Source organism: Euleptes europaea, chromosome 1 (assembly GCF_029931775.1).
Source record: "Euleptes europaea isolate rEulEur1 chromosome 1, rEulEur1.hap1, whole genome shotgun sequence".
In the NCBI taxonomy this organism is placed as follows: Eukaryota; Metazoa; Chordata; class Lepidosauria; order Squamata; family Sphaerodactylidae; genus Euleptes; species Euleptes europaea.
Genome location: NC_079312.1, coordinates 116992494 through 117008243, shown reverse-complemented (window position 1 = coordinate 117008243; position 15750 = coordinate 116992494). Strand labels below are relative to the sequence as shown.

Below are 15750 nucleotides of genomic sequence, written 5' to 3'. Positions count from 1 at the left end.
AGGCACCTAAGAAGGTCTGTTGAGAGTTTAATAAAGGTTCGTGTGGTCGGGCCAAGTGCAAATATGATCATGTATGTGAGCTTTGTGCGGGCCAACATTCGAAGGCATCTTGTCCCAGGTCTCAAGGTGGCTCGCAGCCCTTTCGTGGTGGCCGGCCCTCTGCAAAGAGGGAAGGGGGGGTGGAGCCTCAGGAGATGGTAAATGATGAGCCCCTTTGGGGGGTCCTGGCAAAAACTCCCATCAAGTTACAGGCCCTGCAGAGGTGGGTGGATAGGTACCCATATAGGAAGGCTGCCAAATATTTATGGGAAGGGTTTACACAAGGGTTCAGGATACCTTTCGTGGACCAGAGAGTGGCGATGGATGCGATCAATTTGAAATCAGCCCGGGAAATGCCGTTGGTGGTGGACAATAAGGTCAAAAAGGAATGAGCTGCAGGTCGTGTGGCTGGCCCCTTCCTGGCACCTCCCAACCTTAGAGTGTCCCCACTGGGGGTTGTTCCAAAGAAGTCCCCAGGTGAATTCCGGCTCATTCACCACCTTTCCTACCCTCATGGGGCTTCGGTGAATGAGGCTATACCACCAGAATTTTGTTCTGTGCGGTATGCTTCCTTTGATCAAGCGGTCCACTTGGCCTTGTCCTGTGGGCGGAGCACCCTGATGGCCAAACGTGACATCCAATCAGCATTCCGCCTCCTCCTAGTGCATCCGGATGATTTTGTTTGTTGGGTTTCAGAGTGGGTGATGTTTGGTATGTGGACAAAGCCATGCCGATGGGTTGTTCGGTGGCCTGCGCTGCCTTTGAAAAATTTAGCAGCTTCCTTGAGTGGGCAGTTAAGTACAGGTCTGGCTCTCCTCATGTCACTCATTACCTCGATGATTTCTTGTTTTGGGGGGAAGCGGACTCCGAAGCGTGTGCCACAATTTTAAAGGCCTTCTATGAATTGACCGGGGAATTGGGGGTTCCTTTGGAAAACTGAGGGTCCCACTACTAAGCTGGTCTACTTGGGTATTGAACTCGACTCCGCGCATGGGGTGTCCCGCCTGCCTGAGGACAAGCTACTAGCATTACAAGCCTTGGTCTCGCTCTTCTTGGCACGCAAGAAGTGCACTCTGTGGGAGCTGCAGTCTTTGGTTTGTCACTTGAACTTTGCCTGCCGGGTGGTTTCCCCCGGGCGCCCCTTTTGCGCACATTTGGCCAGGGCCACAGCCCAGGCATCCAGGCCGCACCACAAAATAAGAGTCACGCAGGGCATGAAGGAAGATCTGGAGGTCTGGCGTGCATTTCTTAGCAAATATAATGGGGTTTATGGCAGACACCCCTTGAAGTGGGGGGGGGTTCTGCAGGTCCAGTCTGATGCAGCTGGGGGTGTGGGTTTCGGGGTTTATTATAACGGACACTGGTGTGCCCAGCCCTGGCCCAAGCATTGGTCACTGACTGGAATTGAATGGGATCTGACCTTCCTGGAGCTGTTCCCTATTCTGGTGGCGGTGGTCATTTGGCGCTCTGAGTTCTGTAATAAAAAGGTGCTGTTCTGGTGCGATAATCTGGCTGCGGTGCAGGTGCTCAACAAACAATCATCAAAATCACCACGGGTGATGCACCTGATACGTAAGTTTGTGCTGACCTGCTTGGAGGCTAATATCACCTTCAGGGCCAAGCATGTGGCGGGAGTTCAAAACGACTTAGCAGATGCTTTATCCCGCCTCGAGGAGGAGAGGTTCCGCAAGCTGGCCCCAGGGGCAAATCAGCGCCCGGACCCCTTCCCAGAGGAACTCTGGACCATTGTCGACAAACCATAATGGAAGGGGTTTTCCAGTCTGTAGCTCCATCCACGCTAAGGTCGTATACCTCTGCGGCTTCGGCCTTTTTGTTATTCGCAGCCGGGTCCTCCGGGCCTTCCACATGGCCGACATCGGAGGAGATGGTGCTGAAGTACCTGGTCAGTCTCAGGGATCGGGGGGCGGCGCCCAGAACTATAAGTTGCCACATGGCAGCTATTTCCTTTTTTAGTAGAGCTTATGGGCATCCTGACCCTTGCGCCTCCTTTGTGGCCAAGAAAGCCATTGAAGGTTGGCATCGCATTTCCCCTCAGCAACCTGATTCTCGCCGGCCTATCACACCCCTCCTGCTATCTAAAATAATCAGCTCCCTTCGGGTAGTCTGCTGGTCTTGTTATGAGGCATTCTTGTTTGAGGAAGAGTTTGTGGTGGCTTTCTTTGGGGCACTCCGGGTGGGGGAACTGGTGGTTAGTTCAAAGGGGGACATTTCCGGCCGGGCTTTGGGTTTTTCAGATGTACACTTCATGGATGGGGAGGTGCATCTCTGCATAAGGCAGTCCAAGACCGACCAGCTGGGTCGGGGGGCAGTGGTCAGTCTAGGCTCGGCACCTACTAAAACACTGTGTCCAATGCGTTCATTGCCAGCCTTCATGGCAGTGCGTCCAATGGGGGGGGGACCATTGTTGGTGCACGCAAATGGGTCCCCTTTGACCAGGTGCCAGTTTGCCAGCGTGCTGCATTTAGCCCTGGCCAAGATCAGGCTCCCCGCTGGGAAGTTCAGCGCGCACTCATTCAGGATAGGTGCGGCTACAACTGCGGCACGCGAGGGGCTGGCTGAACCAGCTATAAAAGCCATTGACAGATGGCGTTCGGTCACTTACAAAGTGTACATCAGGCCATAAGGCTGGGGGGTAGTGCTGTTTGTGCTTAAGTTGCAGCCTTTCAAGTTACAGAACAGAGCCTTCAAGTTTGGTTATGTGGCCACAGCATCGTCCATTGGGCAGGGCAGTACGCTGAATCTTCAGGATGGGGCCGGCACTTGGGGTTGGATGGCGCGGTCCGTGTGTCATGGCTGGGATGTCGGGGCATGAGATGGGGAGCATTGGTTCCTACGCTTCAGAGGAGAGCAGCAGTTGGCAGGCCCCCGGATGTGCTGGTCATACAACTAGGCGAGAATGACCAGAAGAATATGCGCAGTATCGACCTACGAGAGGCGGCAGCTGATGACCTGAGGAACCTGGCGGCTGAATGGCGCAACACTGGCCTCCTGTGGTCTGACCTGCTGGAAAGACAGTCCTGGCGAGGTGCAGTGGATCCGGAGTGGACAGAGCCAGGCAAAGAGTAACATCAGCCGTGGGGAACATGGTCCGCGATTTAGGTGGTAGGGTGATACAGCACACGGACATTACACACCAGATCAGTGCCTTGTTTCGTTCTGATGGGGTCCACCTGTCTTCTTGGGGCATGGACATTTGGTTGCACGGCATCCGCCATGGCATATGATCTTGGTTGCAGCGCTAGGCGTTGGTGGCGGTTTGGCATCAGGGCAGGATCCAGTTTGGGGGGGAAAGCGGCCTGCGTGCCCCATTTCCCCACTTGGAGGATCCCAGCATGGGATTTTGGGGGAGGCTGGAAGGGGACATGCCAAGATGGAGGGTTGCCAGGGACGGGCCTCACTTGAGGCTGTCAGGGTGGCATACCTTGCCATGGGCTGTCAGGTCGGCCTCCCTTCAAGTGGCAGGGGACCACACAGCTGGCTGCCGCCCTCACGTGTCCCTGAACTGCCATCTCTTGCCGTCCCAGCAGGGGTGCGGGGTGCTGTACATTGGCCTGCAGGGTGGCAGGTCGATGGTAGGATACGCCCCCATGCCATGCCAATGCCTTGCTGCTGCAATCAATAAAGTTGTGCCATTTCATCCAAACTAGTCTCTGTGTGTTCTTTTCTTATGTTTTGGGTTGCATATTACATTGCGTGTTAATGTGGGTCATGTGCCCGGCTGGGGAGCGCCCTGCACAGCTAAGCACTAAGCCGGCAACACTATAGCATGTCAATTGCCTTAAAAAAAAACCTCCTGTTTGTTGGAGTGGCTATGGGGGTGGGGGAGGAGCTGAGGCAAGGGAAATGGTGCCAATTTGGATGGGACCTGCAAAAATAAGCCCATCCACACATACAAATATTCTTTAACGACTTTCTTTCCAGAAAGGTTGTACCAAATCTGGTTTAGGAAAGACTGCAGCATGGGGAGGGGTTTTCCCACAAAACGAGGATGATAAAAGGACAATGTTGTGTGGATGCTCCAAAAATACTCTGGTTTGGATACCAAACTGGAGCAAAACCTCAGTTTTGAGGCAGCTTTAGCATCTCTGTTAATTTTAGTGCTGAATCAGTGGCTCACAAATTCAGTCTACGTGTAACTTCTCAAGATTCTGGGGTTTCTCCCTTGCGAGCTCATACTTTAATAATTTGAGGGCTTTGTTGGGGATGCAGCATAAAAGAATAAATTGGGATCTGGAAAGCTACCAATTTAAATTTCACTTCTTTATAAGGTGGCCTTTTACATGTGGTTCTCTCTTAGCCTCAATCTGCAATATGGGGATAATAATATTGGCCTACCTTGCCAGAGTGTTAATGATTACTGAGATAATGGATCTGAAATGCTTTGAACAGAGAAAGTGCTATATAAATGCTAAGCAAATATCTAAAAGATTTTAAACATCCACCTAACCTGATTATCTAACCAACTGATAATTAAAGCAATTCCAGCACCTTTATATAAGACTATCCTGTGAAGTCTGAAACATATTGTACATATTTTTAGATATCATATGCATTTATTTATGTATCTCTTTCCTCTCCATTGGAGACATAAAGTGACTTACAACATTATTCTCCATCCTCCGTTTTATCTTCACAACCATCATGTGAGGTAGGTTAGGTTTAGGGTCACTGGCCCAAGGTCTCCCAGCAGGCTGAGCGGAGGTCTGAATTCGGGCCTCCCAGATACTAGTTCAACACCCCAACTACTATACTATGCTGGTTCTTGTAGCAGGATATATTAAAATAAAATAAAAGTGGTCACTCCAGTAAGGTTGCTCACATCCATGTGTTAATTGGGCATGTTGTCCCCTCCGCTGATTCCTACCTACAGTGGTATTCCAATTTGACAACAGGGGGTAAAGAATGATGGGGTTAGGAGTGTGCAGGGTTGCCAACAAGCCTGGAGAAAAGTGTTCTGTCCTTTCCACAGTGGCTTACTGTGCGGAAATGGGCAGCTGAAGCTTTTCATGGCTTGGAGGGAAATAACATCACCTGGTAAATAACAACCAATTAAGCCTCTAGTAAAATATCATCGGTTTGGGGATAGTGAGCTCCCGGATGTGGCGCACTGTAAGCGTGATGTGACTTATGCAATGCGTTCTAGCCTTGGGAGACTTTGCTTTCTCTCCTCCTTTTTTCTACTCCACTATGACTAAGATTTCAGAAACAGACTAATTACACTGTAACAATGCCCAGCAATTATTAAAGTACGGGCATACCAGGAGGAGGCTGAAAATGTTTGACTTGTTAGTTGTTAGCAAATACTATTCCTAACTTGTGAGCTAGCAATTCAGCTATTAAAAATATTGCTTGTTTTTTATGTGCAATCTTACACAGTGTTATACTCTTTTAAGGTCCATTGACTTCAAGACCTTTGCCGGTCTTGTTTTTCAATATGGTCAGATTTTTGTCTATCTGGATTAGGGATGCCAACTTCAGCTTGGGCGATTCGTGGAGATTGGGGTATGGCGCCTCGAAAAATCGTAGTTTTCGGAAGAGAGGGAGCTCTGTGAGAACGCTGCTTTATGAAGTTGATACTTGCATGAACACTCTGTATGAAAGACCAATACAGCCCAGGGTAGAACAACTTATAGGTATTCTACATAGAGGGATCTCTAAATCGAAATTGTTTTTACATCCTATACATATGCCTGAGCTGATATAAAGTTATCTATCTATATATGGCCATACAATTGTTTAATACTTGTGTGTCCATTGTATGAGTTTTTATTTGACCATTGAGGAAGGCCTGTAGGCCGAAACGCGTATGGTCTGCGTGGTTCAGGTCTATCAACCTTATGAGTTGCCATTGTGCCTATTTTATAATTTTTAATGTTTTTAACCGAGATATAAGCGCCTTAAAATAAAAATATTTTTTCTATTATGCAATTTTATCTTTTCCACCCAACCTTGGGTACCCAGCTCTTGGTTTTTTAGGTTGGGTTTCTTTCCCCCCATTTTTTGGTTCAGTGATCAAACTCCAGACCCCACCGGGAGGATGGCAACCCTAATCAAATGCACCTATAGGGACTAGTTCATATGAATGCCCTCAACTGTTTGCTAGAAGCAGAAGCTGCTAGGAGCATGCAGCATGTGATAAATGCATTTCTTATAGGGCAATGTGCACAGACTAGCAGCTGCTGCTTGCAGCGAAATTAGGGCAAATTCTGTTCAATGAGAACACGTTTAACATGGGCAGACAACCCCCCCCCCAAAAAAAAAACCCTCATTGGCCTATGCTGAAAGAGAAGCTGCAAAGAAGCTGTGGGAATCAGATCTTAAACTCAGCCCTTGACTGTTCAAAGGAAAACAAGGATACTTTACCCTGGTGCTGGGGTCAGACTGCAATGGGGGGGGGGGAACCAGAGTAGCTTTGGGAGTGGGCAGTCGTGCAAAGAACTTGTGTCAAAGAAACTGCCAGCCGCATTGCCTGCCTTTCAGCACACAGTCACTGCAGGGGCCTGTTTTTTTATGGCTGGGAAAACCAGACCGCAGCATAGCCCGGTCCGCACGAAACCACAGAAGATAAAATGCTTGTTACTAACCGAATGGAATAAAAGCACTGTGGCGTGCAGCAGCACTACGATTGTATTAAACATCAAGGCCCTCTGGTGTGGGAATTGAAAGGATGCCGCACTCCCCAGAACACAAAGGAACAGCAGCAAGAGCTAAGGATTTTAGGCATTGTTCGCTTTTGTGACAGTGATTGAATTTGTTGCCCGGAGTTGCAGAAACAGTCAGACTGCTCCTCCTGCCCCTTTCTAATGAAACAAGTATAATTTTGTAAAAGCTGGGAACACGCGGTATTTGGGGGGAACTAGTGCTCTGAAGCCCACACTCTTTTGAGACAGTCGCTGCTTCTTAGGCAACTAAAACAACACCCATATACTGCTGGAAACCAGTCGCCGCATTTTAGAAAAAGGCATCTCTGAGAATATACATTTACACATCCATGCTCACGGCAAGCAGGGTAGATTCCAATCCTATCCCTTTCCAACCAGCCCGCCGAGCAAAGTGTGAAGCATTCCTCCCGCCCAAGGGGCCTTCCTGCAATGGAAGACCCATTTAAGTTGGAGGAAGGCTCCTCAGGATGAAAGAAGGTTCCTTGGAGGAAGAGCGAATCCCACTTGCTTCCACAGTTTGGCATCTCCTGATGCCCCAGAGATAGGGAATGACAAGCAACATAACTATCCATCTAGCTGCATCAAAGTGTTTATATGATCTCCTACAATGGCTTTTCTCTAATGGTTTCCCATACCCCTTTGCAAGGATATATTATAAAGACAGATGTTGTCTTCACAAGATACAGAATCTCCACATTTTACTGTTGGAAAATGGAGTCAAAACCATAATTTCAGAATACGATGTCCACACAGAAAACTCAGGGACTGTTTTTCAGAGACTCTGGCCACCCATTACTCTGTCACCTTGAAGTATATTTGCACATATGACACTATACAATACCCACACCCATACACAAGCACTCAAGTGTTCCAAAAGTACGAAAATCCCCTTACACGTGGCACATGGCATCTTCAAACAGCACCAGGTTCATGGCAGCGTTGACCTCATTGTGATTCTCTAAAGCTTCCACTAAGAGCTGGTTCAATGATTCCCAACTCTGGACAGGCAAGTATTTGGGCTCTCCTACCCCTCTTGCGAAATGGCAAAACACATTTATCTTCTTAATCTGTTCCAGGGTATCCTCCATTTCCTAATGAGGAAGAACATAAATGATACACAAAGTTCCATTCCATCAAAGCTGTAGCCCCACCCAAGCCCAGCAAAGCAAATACACAAAAACAATCAGCAGCTTCTAGTCACTGCAGTCTCCTGGCTCAAGGAGAAAGGTCAGGATGTGTGAAACAAGCTGCTGTGTGAAACACAAAGCTGGACAAGATGGACTACTGGTCTGATCCAGCAGGCCTTTTCTTATGTTCTTATGACAATGATCACTAGTCTCTTTCCCAAGTCCTCCCTCAAATCTATTTCCAGAAAAGGAAACACATTTAAAGTTCACTTTCTCCATCTGTACTTCTGTGTAATGATCTTTATGTTAGTCTGACACATTCACATACCAAATCCATTGCCCAGTTCAGATGCTTATTCAGGCCAAAGGTTCTGGCTCTGTGGGAACGGAGCAGGATGAACCCCCAAACCCACCATGTCCATGATGTATGATACATAAGGGCACACAACCTGGATCCCCATACAGAGAGCTAAATCAGTCTTCCCTTACAAGAAAGTGAGAGAAGATTGTGTGTTGTGGCATTGTTGCTGTCCCAGTACTGTAAACTATCTATCACCAGTTATATAGTTGACTGTAAGATGAAGCCCTCTGGAATACAAAGCATTTCCCTCTGTGAGGATCTCGCTTAGACAGCTGCCCTGTAGGAGTGCCTCTTTGCTTCTACCTATGCTTCACCTGTATGCTTGTAAATAAAGCAACTACTACAAAGATACCATAAAATCCTCAGGGCTCTTTCATCCAAAGAAAACTAAATCTGGGAGCACTGCCCTGGGACTTCTCATCACTCCAGGAAGCAGGTAGCACATAACAGTAGTGTTTGGGTTTCCAAAAGAGGAGCATCCATGTTACCTATTATATTATTAGCATGCGGAGTGGGTGTGCTGTTCCCCCACTCTGAGCACAAGAACACTGATCCCAGGTAAGCATCTAAACTGAGCCTATGTCACTTACTTCACAATACTTCTTCACAGTCTCTATTTGCATTTTATCAAAGAGGCTGAAGTCTCTCTCATCAACCATCTTATCCCGATAAACACGATTGGATTCGTGCAGGTACAGTTTAACTAAGTCCTGGGGAGTCTTCAGACATTCAAGGGTTGAAAAGAGAATACCCTGAAAAGGAACAGAGGTGAAATCAACATGCAGCTTATTTGGATGCAAGTGCAAATCTACAGATCAAACTGTGCAGCCAAGACACAGGATCCGAAGTAGGCTGCTGCTATGGCCAAGAGCTCATGCTGTGATTTGCATGATACAAACTACCGTGGAATTCCTCTTCTCCCTTCAGGTTGCATGTTGTGGGTACAAGTACACTCTTGAATCATCACGTGAACCAAATGAATACCAATTAATGAATAACAGCTGGCCTTAAACTCTAAACTCCATGGTACTAGCACAGATGAGAACTGCCACTTCAAAAAATAAAATATGCACGTAGTTTGTATGAGTGTGTGTGTGTGGGGGGGTTCCATCTTTTGATCACTATGACTGCAAGTACAAACAGGGACTGAAGTGTGTTAAGGAGTAATAAATCCTGGTGAAGTATTTGTGTGCTTGTAGCCTAGCTCCAGCTAAAGCATCAACTGTCTGTAAATGGCCGCATTTGTATTTCAGCTTAGGCTCGGTAGCAAATCTAGTTGCCAGTTCACAATCAGGTTATAAACGAGAAGGCCAAATACTGTGCTCATAAGGAGGCGCCAGGACATACTGGCACAAAGAGAATGTCCTAATGCCCAAGCCCTAAAACCCTCCACCCTAGGGTTGTGAGCCTGGAGATATCCTGGAATTACAGCCAATCTCCAAGCAACAGAGACCAGTTCCCATGAAGAAAATGGCTCTTTTGGAGGGTGCACTCTATGGCATTATATTCCCTCCCCAAACCCCACCCTCCTCAGGGTCAACCCCAAAAATCTCCAGGTATTTCTCAACCTGGAGTTGGCAACCCTACTTCCACCAAATAAGAGGAACAAAGCACTGAGTGATATTTCTGCTTGCTTTTTCCACAGATATAGCCTTTGATATCAGAAAGTCTCATGCATGAGCAATTAAGCACAGGATTACAATCATGATATAAAATTTGCTGTTAAGCAAGACCATCCAAGAATGTTCACCCTATATTTCAGTGATCTCCAAGGCCTTTTATGCAGGGACGTTTCCCTGCGGTCACCCCCACCAACTGCTTCGGGGCTTCCTTTTGATTATGCATGCCTTCTCTGCCCGTGAGAGGTCACCTTGCTCTCCCCGGGCATTTTGCCCGCATTTTCCAGATTTGGGCTAAAACAGCCTCTGGAAAACACAGGCAAAACGCGTGGGGAGAGCGAGGAGACCTCTGATAGGCAGAAAAGGCATGCATAATCAAAAGGAAGCCCGAAAACAGTCGGTGCGATGACAGCAGGGAAACATCCCTGCATAAAAGGCCAAAGTCATGATCTGATTCCACCTCTAGCAAGCAGAAAAAATGTGGGCCACACCATGGCCTGAAATTCAGCCTTTCCTGCAATCAGGTCATTCACATACTTGCAGCTTCCCACCCAACTGCAGGAAGCAAAACAGCTTGGTGATCAGACTGGATGCTAACTTTTAGAAAAATGTCCTTTAATGAGGCAGATGTTGCCTAGAGAAAATATTAATTGCTGTCAGGTAATTGTGCCGTGTTTACAACAATCCTTTAAAAATACAAAGGAAGAGCTCTCTTTCAAAGTGAAGTCAGTTTTAACAATAGCTATGGGTTTAATGACACCAATTTAAATACGGCTTTTATTTTTAACATCTGATGGTTTATTCAGGAATTATAGGATGCACTCAAAGGCAAGCAAAAACGCTTCTCCAAGTTTCCCCGAGTTTAAAGGTTTGGCTTTTTATACTTTTAAGGACTGCAAATAAATGAGCATCTTGTCAACCAAAACACATATTTTAAAAATTGGCAGCCTTAAATTAAAAACCCTTGTCCCAAGTTCTAATTAGAAATAAGTGGGTTAGTTGATTTCCTATGCAACTATACCAAAAAAGAAAAAAGAAAAAAAAACCCTCTTCTTATCCTGTCGCAAGGTCTATAACAAGCAGCCCCTCCCTTTAGATCCAAGTTGCATAGCAAGAATATAGTTTGGGCAGTATGAGAGAATCCAAGACTATAGCCAGTGTTTATTTTCTACAAAGAACATAAGTAGGCACCTATATGAAGCTCTCTTTAAAGAAGACTAGCTGAGTATTGTTTGGTGCTAGCTCTCCAGGGACTCAGCACAAAACGCCTCTCTCAATATGACCCGAGCTCTTTCAGTTGGAGATGCCAGGTGTGAAGAGGGGGTGGAATCTCTCCCTTGTCTCCTACTTCGTTTTACCTCAGATAATTGAGATGCCAGAGGCTTTATTCAGTTCAACAATAAAATAAGAGAATTTTATTATACTTCACAGGGAAAGGTATTGGAGGAAAAACTAGCATTAAGGAAAGTTACCCATTTTCTATATAAATAATGAGTTGCTCAACAAGTACATAGCACAGATTAACCCAGATTTCCAATTCTTGAAGGAAGCTTAGTCCCAGAACCTGCACACAGAGATTCATATGTATACTCTGGTGCCTAAAACTAGGAAGTATGGAGATTCTCCCTTCTTCCTTTGCACTTTTTGCTATTTACTGAACATAGGAATTTTTTGAAATATTGCACTTTGTAATTTTGGAATGCTTTGCTGTTCCTTGGAAATATATTCTCTTGGCATTATTATGCTTGTGTAGTATCTTATTGCCAGTAGTGCTTTTGTGATTGTATAACTACACTTGGAGCACTCAATTGTTGTTTGATTGCTAAACCTCCAGGTAGTAGCAGGAGGTTGCCAATAGAGATCAGTTCGCCTGGAGAAAATGGCCGCTTTGGCAGTTGGACTCTATGGCATTGAAGTCCCTCCCCTCCCCAAACCCCACCCTCCTCAGGCTCTGCCCCCAAAACCTCCTGCCGGTGGCAAAGAGGGACCTGGCAACCTTATTCGTCACCCTTCTGGCTTTTTTCCCAGTCACACTAGGCACAACCCATCACACCAGAGTCCAGAGTAAACAAAAACACCATTTTCCCCAGCAGCTTGCAGTCTCCTCTTTTAAGCTCCACTCACTCCCTGTATGTCCCTCTCACATACAGCCACTGACAGACATCAACCCTTAGTCCATCACACCAGGGTTTCTATTTGGGACCTTCTGCATGCAAAGCAGGTGCTCTACCAGTCACAGCTGAGGTTCACACTTGCTTGAAGGCCTGATTACACATTATGTTTCCCTCAACAATCAGATGTCCGCTGTGAGTTCTGTGCTCATATGTCAACTCCCAGGGACATGGCAGCCATTTAAAATCATGATCATGGTGTGTGGGATGTGGGAGCTTAAGCCTCCCACTACACCTTTTTCTCCACCTGAAATGGCCCCAGATGCTGTTACACCATTTGGCTGCATGTAACTTGATAGACAGCACATAAGTTCCCACAGCGGTATTACCTGCACCCACCGGGGCCAATTCAGGTCAGGAAAACAGGGGGAGGCTTAAGCCCCTTCTCTGAATGGGCCCCCATGCACCTGGGAACTCAGTTCCAAGAGTGGATCACCAGGATCCAGGAACGTTGTGAGTAAAACAGAACAGGGCGTTGGCCCCCAAGAGCCATATTTATTTATTTATTTAAACATTTTATATCCCGCCTTTCCTCTTGGTTCAAGGTGGCTGACCTGGAAATCTTTCTCCTTAATCCACAATGTGCTGGATTGGTTATGGTTGCTAGAGAAGGAAAAATACTTAGCATATGTTCAGAGGCATTCTGTTCTTTGCCGCTATACAACATGGTATGAGGCCGAGGCACTGAAGCTGTGAGGACCCCACCCCCTCCTCTAGTAAGACCCCTTAGATGAAAAGGTTCCCTTCTCATTTTGGACTTAGTTATTTTAATAGGCACCCCCTTTTTATAGCCTAAGTGCCAGGGAATCTGAAACTTGGGGAGGCTTGATAAAGAACCTAGGTTTGAGCCATGACATTGGAAATTCCCAGGAATACAAAGGAAGGGTGTTACTGCAAGGAAAGCAGAAAAAAGTGCCACTTTTTCCCAGCTCAGTGGCATAACCTTCTCAGTCACAAAGGACTTCAATACTGGAGACATCACCTAATATCCTGATATACCTCAGAGGTGTCTACCCAGTCCAAGGATGTTGCTTAGGATTGCCAAGTCCCTTTTCGTCACTAGAAGGTGGTTTTGGGGGCAGAGCCTGAGGAGGGTGGGGTTTGGGGAGGAGAGGGACTTCAATGCTATAGAGTCCAATTGCCAAAGTGGCGGTTTTCTCCAATTGATCTGATCTCTATCGGCTGGAGATCAGTTGTAACAGCAGGAGATCTCCAGCTATTACCTGGAGGTTGGATAGAACTTAAAAGGCTCAGTGCTATAAGGATAATGGAACAGATCCACCACAGCACTCACAACTATTTAGAAAACAAGGTGAAAGTTTATCTAGGTGAGGCAAGTGCAAGGGAAGTGAACAATATATACAATAGAGATACATTCAATACAGATACAAATTACCAATAGAAAATCAGCCTAACTCAAAAAACAATCGAAGAATATCATGATAATCCACAATAGGTAAGTCCAAAAATATTGTCCAAAGGTTGTAATTCATGAGTGATTTCTTTTGTTTTTCTGTGGTTGTAAAACAACTATCCAAATGGCTGGAAGACAATGGAGCAAAGCCAGAACGAGGAATATTCAGGACGTGTCGTCTAGATCAAGATCACGTTTCGCACATGGCTTCATCAGCTACCAGTATCTGTGTATCACGGAATAAATATACATCATACAAATATCCCAATTAAATTTCAATAAATATTATTAGAAGTTCATACTTTATTATCATAAAAATATAAAATTGAGAAATTCAGAAAAACTAGTACCATGCCGTCATATAAATATTAAAAATTCTTACCAAATAGTAGTATAACTTTCCATAGTAGGTAAAGTTTCAGATAGGACCAGTAGGTCTCAGAGCAATCATGATGAATAATGAACAGGGTGAAAGGACGTTAAAATGGATGTAGTGACTGTTGATCACGTTCAGCTGGTATGTTTGATTGAGAGGAGGAAGACATTCTCTTAAAGGGAGAGAGGTATTACAAAAAACAAGAGTAATCCAATTCATTATTTAAACCATTGGGGGATAAAGTTCCCATAAGGAAAATCAGTTTGGTTTCCATTTGGTGTAAATTTTTTTGAATATTTTGATTATCATAAGGACCTCCCTGATACTGCCAAAGAACGCAAAAGATAAAATCATTGTCATTGTGCTCTTTTTCTATAAAGTACGGTGTAAGTGGCGCTTCCAAATTTTTAGAGCATATTCTGGATCGATGTTCAGCGATCCTTGTTCTGACAGGTCTAATCGTGGAAGGAAGAAAAATCCAATCCTGCATGCTTTGTTCTTTAATTTCAGGTCTGTTGCTGTATATACATAATTTTTGGAGTGGATTAACACTCTCCACCCGCAATTATCATTTACGGGTACTGTTCATGACAGTTCCATTCCTTTTTTGGATCTGGAAGTTTATATTTCTAATGACTTCGTTTTGTCAGTCAAACCTTATATCAAACCCTCATCTAATCATGCAGGATTGGATTTTTCTTCCTTCCACCCCCCACATCTCATCAAGAATCTACCCTATAGTCATTTCTTGAGAATAAAACGAAATTCTACCCTTCATTCAGATTACCAACAATCTGCAACTGAACTCCAAAATGCCCTGTCTTCCAGAGGTTATCCAGACCAGATTTTACAATCAGCTAAACTGAGAGCCGACTTTTCAGACCGGAAGGCTCTTTTAACATCCAAACATTCTTCTGTTGCTCATTCTACTATCACTTGGTCATTGCAATATAGTCCGAAATCTCACATGATCAATAGGATAATTAATAAGCATTGACATTTAATCAAAGACTTACCTGGTTGTCAAACTCCACCATTATGTGGATTGCGCCGCTTGCGGGCAATCCATGACCATCTGATCCATACCGACGTGTATGAACAATCCCTGCCTGCCATTCCCTACCTTTTACCCCCGGCATTAGGACACTATCGATGCGGCTCCTGCACAGTGTGCAATTTATGTCTTCCAGTAAAAGAAGTCACGTCTGCCATTACAGGATATAGATTCACTCTCAGGCATTTTTTTAATTGTGCCTCCAAACAGGTCATATATTGCATTACATGCAAATGTGGATTGATGTATTTAGGAAGCACCATTAGACCTCTCAGAACAAGGATCGCTGAACATCGATCCAGAATATGCTCTAAAAATTTGGAAGCGCCACTTACACCGTACTTTATAGAAAAAGAGCACAATGACAATGATTTTGTCTTTTGCGTTCTTTGGCAGTATCAGGGAGGTCCTTATGATAATCAAAATATTCAAAAAAATTTACACCAAATGGAAACCAAACTGATTTTCCTTATGGGAACTTTATCCCCCAATGGTTTAAATAATGAAATGGATTACTCTTGTTTTTTGTAATACCTCTCTCCCTTTAAGAGAATGTCTTCCTCCTCTCAATCAAACATACCAGCTGAACGTGATCAACAGTCACTACATCCATTTTAACGTCCTTTCACCCTGTTCATTATTCATCATGATTGCTCTGAGACCTACTGGTCCTATCTGAAACTTTACCTACTATGGAAAGTTATACTACTATTTGGTAAGAATTTTTAATATTTATATGACGGCATGGTACTAGTTTTTCTGAATTTCTCAATTTTATATTTTTATGATAATAAAGTATGAACTTTTAATAATATTTATTGTAATTTAATTGGGTTATTTGTATGATGTATATTTATTCCGTGATACACAGATACCGGCAGCTGATGAAGCCATGTGCGAAACGTG

At 45.1% G+C, this 15750-nt stretch overlaps 1 protein-coding gene across 1 annotated transcript in view; it reads right to left on the bottom strand.

Annotated features, from left to right (window-relative positions):
* DNAH9 (dynein axonemal heavy chain 9) overlaps positions 1-15750 on the bottom strand; it is a 206270-nt gene that overhangs the window by 170190 nt on the left and 20330 nt on the right. The window contains exon 5 of the mRNA XM_056866930.1: positions 7617-7813. Coding sequence (XP_056722908.1) covers positions 7617-7813 — 197 coding nt within the window. The remainder of the gene's footprint in view (positions 1-7616; positions 7814-15750) is intronic.